The sequence below is a fragment of the Westerdykella ornata genome (assembly GCF_010094085.1).
Source record: "Westerdykella ornata strain CBS 379.55 unplaced genomic scaffold EI97scaffold_17, whole genome shotgun sequence".
NCBI classification, from domain to species: Eukaryota; Fungi; Ascomycota; class Dothideomycetes; order Pleosporales; family Sporormiaceae; genus Westerdykella; species Westerdykella ornata.
Window position 1 is genome coordinate 369,300 of NW_022986867.1, and position 14,572 is coordinate 383,871.

The 14,572-nt window shown below is 55.4% G+C and overlaps 5 protein-coding genes across 5 annotated transcripts; 1 reads left to right on the forward strand and 4 right to left on the reverse strand.

The window, feature by feature from the left end:
* Positions 1-400: 400 nt before the first annotated feature.
* Positions 401-1,938, reverse strand: EI97DRAFT_380676 (uncharacterized protein; the record flags this gene model as incomplete). The annotated part of the gene is made up of 2 exons (XM_033795772.1): positions 401-853; positions 910-1,938. The coding sequence occupies 2 exons, from the start codon at positions 1,936-1,938 to the stop codon at positions 401-403; spliced, it is 1,482 nt and encodes a 493-aa protein (XP_033652463.1).
* Positions 1,939-2,948: 1,010 nt separating this feature from the next.
* EI97DRAFT_459878 (uncharacterized protein) lies at positions 2,949-6,946 on the forward strand (the record flags this gene model as incomplete). Its single annotated transcript, XM_033801047.1, has 4 exons — positions 2,949-2,982; positions 3,042-3,101; positions 3,162-3,217; positions 3,266-6,946. The coding sequence occupies 4 exons, from the start codon at positions 2,949-2,951 to the stop codon at positions 6,944-6,946; spliced, it is 3,831 nt and encodes a 1,276-aa protein (XP_033652464.1).
* A 3,045-nt stretch (positions 6,947-9,991) lies between these two features.
* EI97DRAFT_353982 (uncharacterized protein) lies at positions 9,992-10,709 on the reverse strand (the record flags this gene model as incomplete). The annotated part of the gene is made up of 2 exons (XM_033794878.1): positions 9,992-10,455; positions 10,538-10,709. Coding segments are annotated over 2 exons (636 nt in total), but the record flags the coding sequence as incomplete, so codon positions are not given.
* Positions 10,710-11,375: 666 nt separating this feature from the next.
* On the reverse strand, positions 11,376-12,410 carry EI97DRAFT_459880 (uncharacterized protein; the record flags this gene model as incomplete). The annotated part of the gene is made up of 2 exons (XM_033801048.1): positions 11,376-12,082; positions 12,134-12,410. 2 exons carry the CDS (start codon positions 12,408-12,410, stop codon positions 11,376-11,378), a joined length of 984 nt encoding a protein of 327 aa, XP_033652466.1.
* Positions 12,411-12,711: 301 nt separating this feature from the next.
* Positions 12,712-14,312, reverse strand: EI97DRAFT_93911 (uncharacterized protein). The gene has a single exon (XM_033803223.1). The coding sequence runs from the start codon at positions 13,872-13,874 to the stop codon at positions 12,810-12,812; it is 1,065 nt and encodes a 354-aa protein (XP_033652467.1). The 5' UTR covers positions 13,875-14,312; the 3' UTR covers positions 12,712-12,809.
* Positions 14,313-14,572: the final 260 nt, after the last annotated feature.

The window sequence follows — 14,572 nt, forward strand, 5'->3', positions numbered from 1 at the left end:
TTTCCTCTACAGCTGGTTTTTTCTCAGGCGGGGTCGTTTCACTGCCGTCACTGTCAGAAGGTCAGTGATACAAGTACCTACGTAACGTTCGGTACTGTCTGTGAAATCTCTGTACCGATATACCCACCGAGCGTGCTGTGACAGTAAACGACGTACTGTGATCAACATGACCATCATAGAAGAACACACTTAGGACACGAAGGGTATCATTTACCAAACGAACACTAAACAAAAGAAATCCTTCAAGATCCTCCCTACCATACCAATAACAACGCACGCAGTGCGTCGCCAAAGACAACAAAAGAAAGATTCCCGCCCAAAAACCGCCACCGATATCATACAACCAGCCAGCCCGTTTCGTATCCGTACAGTCATATCGTTGGCATCCCAATTATTGCTCCTAGTCATCACTCTTCTCATCATCGTCCTTCTTACCCTCCACAGTAACCATTTCCATCTCACTCTGCACGCCGCCCTTGCGATCTCTGACCGTAAAGCGGTACTTGCCTCCCTCCCAGAGGTCCTTGAACGTCAATTCCTTCGTACGGCCCAAAGATTCAATGTCCCCAATGCGTTCAAGCGTCGCTTCGAGCCTCTCTTCGAATCCTTCCTCGGAGCAAATCTCATTGAAGGCGCGCTGCATGGGAACGCTGTCGGCACGAACATTGGCATGGGAATCGATCGCGAAGATGGAGAGGTCGTGGTGTTGCCGGATGAAATCGGCTCGCGTCATGATGGAGCGAGCAACATGGAGGGGGAACTCGGGGAGGATATGTCCAAGTTCTGGGTCATAGGTCTTCTCCATCTCAAGGGATTTCTTATAGAGTGCGTGGGCGAGAACCATGGCAGTGGACTGTGTTTTGTTAGGAGCGTCGGTCTCGCCGCTGCGGCCACGATTCGAGTACATACCGCATATTTTTGCTGATCCATGACATCGTCGTCCATCTCGGCGCCGAGAATCCCGCAATTGTTCAAGAACCAGGTCTTCTCCATCTCGCAGATGTGGTCGCACATCTTGATCATGTTCCGCGACTTGGCCACCCTGTTCAAAAAGGTCAGACGGCCGCCAATTTTGTCATAAACCTCCTCCAATGTTGAAAGCGGCGTCTCCTCTTTGAAGTACTTCATGCGGTAGTTGCGGAGCGCTTGAATAGCGCGGTCTTTCGGTAAATCGCCGACCTGCGTAACCTCCATGCGTGTGGCATGCCGCTTGAGGCGCTCATAGACCCAGTACTTGTCCGAATTCATAATCACGGTAGCCACGTTGGAAGCGGCCCATTGCTCCGCTCGCTGCTGAATCAGCTCAATGAGGTCGCGACCATCCTCGTCGTCCCGGATTAGGTGGGCCTGATTGATGATAAGAATCAGCGGTCGCCCAACCTTTTCGCGGCGCTTCAAAGCGACCTTCTCGAGCTTGTTGAATGCCCTCTCAATGTCCAGGAGCGCGGACGCCTCACGTGGGCCACGAATGGAGAAGAGTGCCCCAATATTGTCCTCATGAAACTCAAAGTCTAGACAACGACCAAGCCGGATGCGGAAGATTTCCGGATCGGCATGAGCCTCGCACATTGCCACGCCTTCGCCATCGATTTTGGACATTGCATCAATGAGCATGGAACTCTTGCCCGTCCCCTTCTCGCCGATAAGCAAATGATAGCGGCCCCGGTCCTTCCCGCTTACGATATTGTCGATTTTTGCCTGTTCTTCACGTGTGATCCAGCGATCGTATTGTGGCTGGTCGAGGTCAACAGCTCCACTGGGAAGGTCTTTTGCAGGAACTTCCTTGCCCTTAGCGGCAAGCTCCAACACAGGATCTCCAGGGCGAAAAGCATTCTCGATCTTCTCCAAAACCCTATGCTTGTAGTAGATGGTGTAGCTATAGCCGACTAGCCCGAGGACGAAGATGGACGCGCCCGTAGTGGCAGCGGATTCAAACATGCGCCATGCTGTATTCTTCCACTTCGCCTTTGAATCTTGGGATTGGCTCTCACTGTCTTCGTTGATGTTCTCTGTGGCATCGTCGACTGGATTGGGCGCATCGTTTCCGGGCGTGGGCGGGCCCGACTGACCTGTCAGTGGGCGTTGAAAGGGGAATGCGACGGGCGTGGGATGCGGTCGGCCGAGCGGCGATATTGCGGCATAGGGTAAAAGAGGGTTGGAAGGGGGACGCGAGACGAGATGGGCACGCGCAGCAGGCGTTCTGGAGGCATGGCGGAGGATGCGTATCATGGTCGACACCGCTGCGGAGGCGGAGAGGTCGCGTCCATGAACACAGACGGGCGGGAAAGGTGCTGTTGAGGAGAGGAGCGATGGCGGAGAAAGGGGACCCAGGATTCAGCTGGAGGATTGTTGTGAGCGGCCCGCTGGCGGCAGAGCTTAGGGCTCGGCGAGCTGAACGGGGAATCGAAGCAGCGGCCAGCTGCACATCGTCATCATCCTCCCAGGGAGTGTGGCAGGCGTGGTGTAACGTGGGATGGTTTGAGCGGGTGAGTGGAGGAAGGGCGTGACAAAGTGGTGGAGGGAGAGATATTGTATCTGACGAGGTAATAGTTCTATTTACTCTGCGCGTGCTCAGGGTCGCTCCTGCCCCTCTCGACGCGCCAACCTCGTCCCTGCCCTTTTCGTCACATTTCCTGGGGGTCAACAAATCCGCAGAGCCGGCTTTCTTCCGAGGCCGCCCGATTGGGGCTAGCGCCTCAGCTTGCGGCTTTTGGGTTCATGAAAAATCTCGTGCCCATACGCTGGACCCTCTCGATCAAAACTCCATTTCTTACGTCCATTGCCCATTCCGCCATTCCTCCATTGCGCATTGTACATTAATGCCCGCTTTTGTATATTATCTATTCTCTCCGGCTTAATTTCCTTCTTCTGCGCCCTCTATTCTCCATATTCACACACCTAGCTAGGACCTGTGGACCAGTGTAAACTCGGAATTCAGAGCAATAGCCATGACCTCGAACAACAATGACGCTCCCAAGCCCGGTGAGCATCTGCATAGCAAACCAGTTCTCGCCGTTTATAGCTAACTATTCTCTTCAAAGCTGAGGCTGCGGAGCCCCTACCAACAGAGCAAAATGCCGACAACAACCAACCGGCCGACAGTATGTTCCTCCTCATCCGTCTTCCCCACGTCAGAATCAGCACTGACCGAATTGCAATAGACATCTTCCAGATCACCGTCAAGCTACCCCATGAGCCCTTCCAGACACGCATCACTGTACGTCTTTGGTCAATCTCCGTCAACCACGGCGCTGACGCTTCGCAGATCTCGCCGCAGGAACAGGTCCAGGACCTCCGCCAATCCATCATCGAGACCCCTCAGACCTTCCAGTATTCCTGCTTCCACCTCGAATTCGAGGGACAGAGGATCAATGACTTCATCGAGCTCTCCGAAGTCCCGGGGCTGAAGGCCGATTCCGAGCTGACTTTGGTTGAGGATCCCTATACCGAGAAGGAGGCCCGCATGCACGTCATTCGCATCCGCGAACTCGTCGGTGCCGCGGGGGATCGTACCGATACCCTACATGGTGTCATGGCTGGCTTGTCCCTGCACGATACGGTAGGCTTGGATGAGTCCGGAAAGCCGACGGCCACGGAGCAGACTGCCCTTGCCGACTACGACTTCAAAGCGCCGGCGTCTGTCAAGCACCTCCTCCCCCCGCCTCAGGAGCCGGCTCCTAAGACCGTCAAATCCATTTCCGTCTCCCCTTGGAATCCGCCCCCATACCACCTGCGCTCCAAGGGCCACCTACTCTATCTCATCGTTACTACCAACGAGGGTGATCAGTACCAGATCACTTCCCACGTCGGTGGTTTCTACGTCAACAAATCCTCCAACGCCAAGTTCGACCCGTCCCCTCGACAGGCACCTCGGGATCACGCCGCCCATTCGCTGCTAACTGTTATCTCTGCCATTTCTCCATCTTTCGATGCAGCTTTCAAGGAATTGCTCGAGTACAATGCGAAGAAGGATCTCCTTACCATTTTCCAGCTTTCTAATGCTATCCCTGCCAACCCTTGGCAGGTACCTGCACCAAATTCCTCGCACACTACGCATCAGTCGGATCTTGCAAGAACCCAGGAGAGCTATCTCATTTCAGGCATGGATAATGCGGAGACCCTGCGTGACTGGAACGAGGAGTTCCAATCAACTCGTGAGATGCCCAAGGAGGCTGTCCAGGATCGCGTGTTCAGGGAGCGTCTGACTTCTAAGCTCTTTGCCGACTACAACGACGCAGCCACCCGTGGCGCTATGCTTGTAGCGCGAGGTGAGATTGCGCCCTTGAATCCAACTGAAGCCAAAGATGCTCAGATCTTCGTCTACAACAACATCTTCTATTCTTTCGGTGCCGATGGTGTTGGTACTTTCACCACGGAAGGCGGTGACGAAGCTGCTCGGGTTGCAGTTGGCAAGGATGTGGTTGGTGTACGTGCTGTGAATAACCTGGACATACCAGGCCTATTCACCTCAGGGACTGTGGTAGTCGACTACCTTGGTAAGCGTATTGTGGGTCAGAGCATTGTTCCGGGCATCTTCAAACAGAGGGATCCGGGCGAGCATCAGATTGACTATGGTGCGGTGGAAGGCAAAGAGATTGTAGCAGAAGACAAGTCGTTCGTGCCTTTGTTCGAGCAGCTCTCCAAAGCGTTACGCGTCAAGAGACACCCTGTGTGGGACAAGGATAACGTCCGGCATGAATTGGAGGGCAGCGTAGAGACCAAGGGTCTCATTGGTACGGATGGAAGGCGCTATGCGCTGGATCTGTACCGACTGACTCCGTTGGATGTTGCATGGATTGAAGAGTACTGGAGCGAGCCAAAGGAGGGCGAGGAGCGGCCAAAGGATAAGAACTATCCCCACCGTATGGCAACCCTTCGTCCTGAGCTCGTCGAATCGTACGGACGCCTCAAGCTTCGCGAATACGTCAAGGAGGAGTTGGAAAAGAAGGCTGAGTCCAAGAAGGCCGAGAAGGAGGAAGAGAAGAAACCAGAGGCGGACGGCACCAGCGAGTCGGCGGGTGACGAGAAGGAGGATGCGTCTCAGGCGAAGGAGGCGAAGGAGGAGGCAGAAGCGGCTGAGCAGGACCGCGTCGATATTTCTGGCTTCAAGTTCGCCCTTAACCCGGATGTGTTCTCTGGCCAAGTGCCCCAGACGGACGAGGATAAGGAGGAGTGGGCCAAAGATGAGGCCGAAGTGAGGGCTGCTTGCAACCACCTGTCCACAGAGGTTATCCCTCGGTTGATCCAGGAGCTCAAGGAGGGTGAGGTGGGCTTCCCTATGGACGGTCAATCCCTTAGCACCTTGCTTCACAAGCGTGGTGTCAACATCCGCTACCTTGGCAAGATTGCTGAGCTTGCTGATAAGGAAGACCCCCGCTTGCAGGCACTCAAGCGCCTGGTAATCCAGGAGATGATCGCCCGCGGCTTCAAACACTTCGCGAACCCGAAGCTGCGCAACACTGCTCCTCCCTTCGCCGGCGCTGCAATTGCACATATGCTGAACTGCCTCCTGGGCGGCGATGTCAATCCCAAGCCCGTGGCCGAGACTGACTCCGCGTTGAAGGCAATGTACCCCGAGGCCGACTTCAGTTTCGAGAAGCTTACTCCTGAGAGTTTGAAGGCTGAGGTTACTGAACAGGTTGCTCTGAGGTATCGTTATGACCTTGGACAATCTTGGGTGGAGCCGGGCAAGCAGCTCCAGCTCCTCCGCGAAGTCTCGCTCAAGTTGGGTCTTCAGCTTGAGTCAAAGGAGTACGTGTACACGAAGGAAGCGGCCGCTGCCAGCACCAATGGCGCCCAGGCAGAGGCACCGGCCACTAACGGACAGGCTACCACGTCCGGCAAGAAGAAGAAGAGGAGCAAGGATAACTCCCCGGCGCGGGTCACGAGCCCTGCTCCTGTCCGCCCTATTCAGACTTTCCACGCTGATGATATAATCAACATCGTTCCTATAGTGAAGGAGGCTTCCCCCAAGAGCTTACTGGCCGAGGAAGCGCTCGAGGCTGGACGCATGTCCATCGCTCAGGACAACAAGGAGCTCGGCCAGGAACTTCTTCTGGAGTCGCTGTCTCTCCATGAGCAGATCTACGGCGTGCTCCATCCCGAGGTTGCCCGCGTGTACCACGCTCTCTCCAACCTGCTCTTCAACCTCGAAGACAAGAACGCTGCGGTTGAACTTGCCCACAAGGCCGTCATTGTGTCCGAGAGGACTCTCGGTGTGGATCATGCCGATACGCTGCTCAACTATCTGAACCTTGGTCTGTTCGAGCACGCCAACGGTAACACCAAGGATGCTCTCGTCTATGTCCGCCACGCCCTCGAGTTGTGGAAGATCATCTATGGCCCTGATCACCCTGATTCCATCACCACAATCAACAACGCTGCCGTGATGTTGCAATCCATGAAGCAGTACCACGAATCGCGCATCTGGTTCGAAGCGTCGCTCGCCATCTGCGAAGAGGTGTCCGGCAAGAATTCCATCAACACTGCCACTCTCCTCTTCCAGACTTCACAGGCACTCGCCCTGGATAAGGACATTCGCGGCGCGGTCAATAAGATGCGCGACTCGTACAACATCTTCAAGAATATCCTAGGCCCCGAGGACCGCAACACCAAGGAGGCGGAGAACTGGCTGGAGCAGCTCACTCAGAGCGCCGTCAGCCAGGCCAAGCAGCTCCAGGACCTGGCCAAGGGAAGGCTCCAGCGCGTGCGCCTGACGACGGGTCGTGCGGGCGGTCTCCGGCCGCAGGCCAGCGTTGGCCAGACGGTTGGCGAGACAACGGCGACGGCGCCGACGAGGCCGCGCAGCGGGACGGATAAGCGGACGGTGGAGGAGTTGGTGCGGTACATTGAGGGAGGAGATACGCCGAAGAAGACGACCAAGAAGCGAACGACGAATCCGAAGAGGAGGGCTCAGAAGGGTGCCGGCGCGCCATCCTCGTCGTAAGCCCCATGTCATACTATGGGTGCAGCATGATCAGCGGCATCAGCGACGTTGATCTACGTTGATTCCGACGTTTTGCTGATCTCTCGAATGGCATTTATCCTCATCCTTGCAAGACTGGTGAGGACTGGATAGCAGCATCGGATTGTTTACTCACGGCCGGCAACGTTTTTTTGTTCCCCATATTCCCCTTGGCATGATGTGCATCTTCTCATCAGCTTTTTTGCTAGAGGAGAAAAAGGATGGTGGGTGGGTTGTGTCGCAGGGGAAAGGGAAGGGGAAGGGGAAGGGGAATGTGCCATGCATGTACCCATCGATGTATTACTACTACCTACTGCCATCTCCGTGTTTTTCTACCCACGGAGCTGTGTGTATCTGTTGTCAATCTCTTCTTCTCTTCACTTCACCTCTGCTCACTTCGCGTTGGCTCTTTCTTCTTCTGGAATGTAAGATAAATCTTTTCTTCTTTTTTTCTTTCTGTTGACGGTTGGTGCATTTGGTTGTCTTTTTTCGTTTCGGGGCTCCACTCTGACTGGAGTGTTGGAGTGGACTTGGTACGATAGATGGATGGATCGGTGAATGGATGGATGGACGTGGTTGTGGGATGTTGATGGATTTGTACAGTACAGCGGCGGCATGGTTTCAAGAGCAGATGCGCATGTAGACAGACACAGGCACAAACGCAGACGCAGACGCAGATGCCCTGCAGCAATGAAAAGCACTCCAATCTCTCATTCAACCAACCTGCTCCGGTCCATGTCTGTAGGAATTCAAGTGCCATGTATGCATGTATTCCTTCTTGCTCAAAGAATAATAACAAGATCATAGCCACGCCCCTCTCAGGGCATCCATCAAGCCCAAACAGAGAACGAACGACATCCATCAAACAAAGAGTGCCACCCAATCCGACCAAATCTGCCATTCTAGCAAAATAAGACTATCCTCCACCACCACCACCTACACTCATCTCAACTTCCCCAACACAGCATCATACAACTCGCCCGGTTTGAATCCCGCCGGACGCACTTCTTCCAAGACCGGCGGCCGCGGCGTCACCGGCGGCGTCGGCGGCGTCGGCGTATCCTTCTCCAACCCAACCACCCTCGAAGTTGTCCACCTGGCATACGGGTCCGGAATGGTGCAAGCCGTCCTGTCCACGTCCAAGCCAGGGACAAAACGATCACCCGTCTCTTTCCATCCGGCCGGATCGTAACCTTCACCAGGACCGGCACGGAATTCGGTGGTACGTCCCGACTTCTGCCTGAAAGAGTGCATTCTGCCCGGCCTCACGGGAGCACGCAATGGTTTGGCTCGCGAAATGGGATGTGGCACCTTCTCCTCCCAATGTCTCTGCTGAAATTTTGACAAGTCCTGATTTCTCCCTTCCAACGAGAAAGTTGAAGACGAACGGTACAATTCCTGCTCCGCTTCCCCGGCCGAGATGGGATCCAAGATTTCATCTTCCCAACGTCTCTGCCGACCAGTTGGCACGTTTTGGTAGGCTGTTTCAAACGAGAGAGTTGAAGAGGAACAGTGCGACTCGTGCTCCGGCTCCCGGACCAAGACAGGATCCATGATTTCACCTTCCCAATGTCTCTGCTGACAATTTGGCACGCCCTGGTCGCTCCTTTGGAACGAGAAGGCCGAGGACGGACGGTACGGACCATTGAACTCCTCCTGGTTGCTCCTTTGGAACGAGAAGGCCGAGGACGGACGGTACATACCAGGGAACTGCTGCTGGTTGCTCCGTTTGAACGAGGAGGTTGAAGACGAACGGTACGGACCATTGAACTCTTCTTGGTTGCTTCTCTTGAACGAGTAGATTGAGGGCAAACCGTACGCCGCTTTGCCCGCCTCACTGCTCGAGATGGGATCCAGCACCCCGTCATGCTCCCAACGCCTTCGCTTAACATGTAAAACCTCCTGGTCGGCCCTGTCAAACGAGACGGTTGAAGACGGACGGTACAATTCGTGCTCCTCCTCCTCTTCTGGCACCCAGTCTCCTTGGGTGACGGTACGGTCAGACGGAATGGACGGAGTGTCTGCCTCCCATCCGCTGGTGACACTCTCTGCCCTCCATTCCTCTCCAATCCGGTCAATCTCCTCGAACAAATCCGAGAATTCAGATCCACCACCCCATTCCTCCGGCAACGCCACGTCCATCTTGTCTGCTGCTTGGGGCCTTGCCGGGGTGCATTCGCTTGCTGGCAATTCAAAGGCGGTCACCTGCTTGGCCCCCGTCTCCCTTCTGCTCTCAATCTCTTGAATCTGCTCCAACACCCACAGCGCCATCCCATAGGCCGGCCTATACCTCGCATCTCCCAACTCCGCCTTTCCCTTGTCCAAGATCCCTTTCCCATACACCACCAACCCTCTCTTCTCAGACTCCACCTTTGCCAACTCATTCCAGCCCAACTTCCTCTCCTCAAGAGTCCTCTTTAACCTCTCCTCATGTCGCATCATCTGCACAATCCAGAGGGCAAACTGCACAACCGAGATATACCAATCCACACTCTCCAACTCCTTGGGCGTAACCACCTCTTTCTCCAGCAATCTCGCCGTCCCTCCCCAGCGATCATACCACTTCATGCGAAGCTCCTGGCGCTCAGCCTGCGAGAACCCGGTCAACCCAGCATTCGGCTCCGCAAACATCTTCTCAAATACCTCATTCAACTTCTTCTTCAAGTCTCCCCTCGAAATCACCATTATCGGGGCCCCATCCTGCGGCCCAGGTAATTTCATCGGGTGCGCTACACTCTCCCGTTGCTCCTGCGGTAAGAAACCATGGACCCCGTCCTTGGGCTTCGAGTCCTCCAACTCTTGAATCGTCGAGCCCACAACGGGCTGAAGCCGAAGGGAACGGCCAGACTTCGTGTCACCGATTTGACTCTCTGGAATCCATTTTTCCCCGGGCCACGAGAATGGCTGGCCATATTGATAAGGAACGCTACTGGGAGCGGCGAGTCCTAGGGTCGGCTTCCTGGTGGCTTCCGCTTCGAGGCCCTCTTCGTCCCCTTCCCCGTCCACATCCGCGAGGCGGCCAAGCGTGGACTTGGCCCCGAACTTTCTGATGTGGAAGTGATTCTCAATGAGGTAGACTGTGCTGAGGAAGGTGCACAAGCAACCCACCCACATGAAAGCCGTAACAGCGACGGCGAAGGCATTCTCACTGTACCTCAGAGGCGGGCCATGGTAGTCTGTCAGAACCCTGTCAACACCCATCTCGTCCGTGACGCGCACAGACTTGTTCGAGACGACGTGCGTCAGAAAGGCGACGGAGGTCAGTGTGACGCAGCAGGCCAGGACAGAGCAAATGGCCCAGGCCCGCTTGACGGCGCGACTCTCCTTGCGGTCGGGCCAGAAGAGGTCGAAGAAGAAGGCGGTGCCGAAGACGGCGGCGACGTAGACGCCAGCGAAGATGTTGAAGGCAGCGGCGGCGATGAAGAGAGTGGTGTCGGTTTGGAAAGGGGGCTGTGTGCTCGCGGCGATGGAGGGCTGGATACTGGCGTAGTCTGACGAATTAAGGATAGATGTTAGTCCAGCTAAGCACCAAAGGATGACGGGAAGGTGATGGGAATGGGATCCTCTACTCACCGGCCAGTGCCTTCGTCCCCAAACACTCACTGATAACACAGAATATCGTGGCCGCATGATAGCAGATGAACCTTGTCCGCCTGTGGTGATAGTCGCGGTTGTACCACATGTTCTCGCTGCGCAGTTTGTTCCAGCGAAGCTCGCTGAGATCGAGGCCCCATAGCTTCGTCATCTCGGAGCATCTATTGAGCGATGATGGCGTGGGGTAGGAATTGGAAACGAGAGTAGATGAATGGTAAGATGGATAACGATGCTTGATCGATGGGATATATCATGAAACGATGGAGATAAGCGATGGAGTGGACTGTGCCAGTGATGGGAACATTGAAGTGAAGCAGAGAAGTAGTTGTTTACCGCGGAGGGTTCTAAGAAGCACGAGAAGAGCAGCCGGACTTCCGAAGGGAGGAGGAACGACGTCCACGTACACATCCCGAGGTCGTCCCTTCTCTGTGACCGGAGGCGGAGGGAAGGCACAATCGCACCTCCTCAACAGGTAGTCGTCATGGGCCAACTACATGTCCTAACCGTCCTAACCCCCCACCAGGACCACGCCTTCGTCGACGTGCAATGCCAAAAGAGAGAGAGTATATGCTTTCATCCATCCTAGATAGCTTAGTAACACCTGTGCACCTATCTTTCCCGTACACAGGGGAAACGTAACTTGGTATCGAAACAGTGCCTCAAGCGCATTCCCTGCCCACCTCTCTGACACACCAACAAGAACCCAATCTTCTCGCCCAAGCTGATTTATTCGCAACATCTATCCTCATCGGCCCAATTCCCATCCTTTCCCTCTCACCATTCCTAATATTCTTGTGTTCCAAGCAGCGAATCCCCTCTAATCTTCGGTATCCCCCACCCACAGCCACCACGCCGCCGTAACCACGGTCGCCAAAACCCAACCAGCCGCATAACCCGTGGCACCGACAGCATCCGACCCCTGCAATGTCAACGTCCTCAGTGCCGTATTCACGAGCATGAACGCCGATATGACGGCCGTTTGCTTAATCAGCGTCCGCGTGCGCTTGGTGAAGAACCAGAAATTATACCGCAGCGTTTCCGACAGCGTCGCCGTGGCCGGATCAAAGGCCCGGGTGGGTGTGCGAGCACCGGATTGAGCGCCGAAAGAAGGGTTGAGCAGGAAGGAGCGGGCTGCGAGGCCGGCGGGAGCGAGTTTGACGGCGAGAGAGAGCGGGGTTTCAGTGTGCGATTCCTCGAGAGTGGGGATGTCGAAGTGCGAGACGAGGAAGGTGTTGAGGAGGGAGGATCTGATGGCGACCCAGAGAACGACCACGTAGACGCCGATTGCTAGAAGGGCGGTGGAGACCTGGACTTGGAAGCTCTCGATGAGGAAGCGGGTCTGGACGGGTGCATTCGGCTTGTGGTATGGGGAAAGCGGGCGCAGGAGGAGGGTTGGGAATGCGATGGAGAGGACCTCAATGGTCGTGAGGACGGCGACGGTTTGTTTGGAGACGGCGTAGTATGTCGCGAGCACGTAGGCGTATGGAACAGTCGTCAAGGTGGTGAGGGCGCTGACATCAACCCCTACATCAGAAGTTTAGCGCAAGCCGCAACAACAAGGGCTCTATTACTCACAATCATAGTTGGCCCTCCACGTGAAATAGAGGAAGCCAATCCTATACGCCAGACGGGCCAACACATGATAGATGTCATCCTCATTCTTGGAGACCGCACCCAGCTCCGCCGGCAGGAACTTCTCCGCCACGGACCACAGCGAGCTGTTGATGCAGAAGTTGAGCGCCAGCAATATCGGAAACCGAAGCTTGCGCGGAAGTCGCGATGTCCGGCGCGGGATGCTGTGATGGGCGAAGGCCGCGGGCTCCTCACGTTCAGTGAGGGTGGTAGACGACATGACGGCGAGATATAGCAGAATGAAGCAACGGAACAAAGAGAAGGCCCTCAGCAAATGCGCAGAGATATCACGGATGGGCGTTGCGGGATGGTGTTGTGTCGGAGGAAGCTTGGAAGCTTGAGATTAAACAGAGGTTGTTGGAGCTGGCTTGTGTTGTTTGGGACGTCATAGCCGTCATAGCCGCGCTAGATCGGCGCGCGGTTCGTCAAACACCACGCACGGACCTTCATCCTATTCGAGGCCACGTGATCGAAGCTTCAATGTTTCCATCAATTCACATGAATTCATGGAGAGGGATAGCTGAGAACAATAAGGCCCCAGAACCATAAGACAGTAGTTGAATATGCGGCTACATACTGCATAACCAGCCTTTCATGATAAAGAATTGGTCGTTCCCCATCACCCCCACGCCCTCTTCAACTCCTCAACCACCTCCTCATCCCACAACCCATCCCTCCTCCTCTTCCCCACCACCTCCTCAAACCACGCCGTCCAGGCCGTCCGCTCTCCCACCCACTCGAGATCCGACGGCAAAACCGTGCCAAAGTTGTTGCACAGGCTGCGCGTCAGATCGTCCCTGGTCCACTGCACGCCATTGACGCGTATCTCGATGGCGCCAATGTTCTCGTGCAGCAACCGGCCATACAGCAGATGCGGATGGTTTACGGATAGCGCCAGGTCAAGCGAACTCCATAGCTCGCGGGCGAGCTTATGGGCCGGGTCGACTCCAGCAGCCTTGGCCCTGAAGATGCAGTGGCCGAAGACATTGCGGGCCCGGTCTTGGGCCTCCCCGGCGTCAGCATCGGCGTCGGCGTCATCTGCAGGCTGTCCCAGGACGTCAATGATGAGGGTTTTGATGGTGTACTTGGCGATGTTGCGGGGTAGACTGTGGAAGGGGTCGTCGTCCTCATAGTCGGGGGTGGTTCCTCCATCAGAGAGAGCAGCCGTAGTAGGGTGAAGACCACCCAGCAGGTACACGGTAAGGAGGAACATGATGTTCCAGCTTGTTCGGTCGCTGCCGTCGAAGTCGTCGGCGTACCGTGCCGCTTCCAGCCATTCGTCAGGCTTGTCGGGAGGGTCCGAGATGCGCATTTGGACGTAGACTTCGTCAATGTGTTTCTGATGACGCGGGAAAGAGAGCCATGTTGGGACCAGGCCGCATTCCTTCACGAAAAGGACGTCTAGGCGATAGCGCCTCGCATCCGTGGCCTTTAGGACATCTTGTGTTTCTGTACGCAGCTGGCGACTGGTTTGAAGCAGTGCGTTTTGAGCGCTGCTTACCGGCTCCGTCTCAACGTAGATATTCGTTATGGGAGTCCAGTATGGGTCGACATGGTTGCGAAGGCATACCCTCCCAGAGCCGATTGAGCAGGGAGAAGGGGGATGGCGTTCAAGAGATACAGCGTCACGGAGGATTTGATGGCGGATTTCCCAAGGGAGGCTGAGGAGAGTGGTCGTTGTCATTATTGGGAAGAGAGGCGGTCAGGGTCAGAGGCGCGACACACCGAAGCGGGAGAGGAACCGAGGGCGGCAGGCTTCCACGTTTCATCGACCATAATCCTTCTCGAACATGGCCGACGCCGATGCCTCCATCCGCGACCAGAAACAGCCCTTGTCTTGCTGTTGTTCTTGCAGTCTGACAGCGGACCTCCTCCCGTGCATGCATTGCATGTGCTCATCAGCCGCACAACGAGTCAGTTCTCTCGTCTCCAAAAACCTTGTCCTAGAAACCCTGCCAACACTGTCAGCAACGTTTGATCAGTGAACTTTAATGCGGCCGGCATGCCGGTCGGTCCACCGTCCACGCGAGCACATGCATCATTACCGCCCCTGCATGCCTGCGTGGCGCCGCAGGACCGTTAGAATTTGTGATTGATAAAAATAATAATAACAAGAAGGATTAATATCAGGCAGAACAGCCAACGAGGGAAAAACAGAAAATAAACGCGCATTGCAGGCCGATCAGGTGAGTGCTGCTATGCATAGACAGGGGCCAGCAACAGTTTAACCTGGGAGGGCATGCCATGCAACAGGTACCAAATCTAACTGAGGGAGAATAGTGCAAGCACCTGGCCTGAACCAGTGGAGCGTCATAACGTGTGGTCGTGTCGCAGGACAGACTCACACTTGCTGTACGGAGTAATAAGTTTTTTCTCCACTGC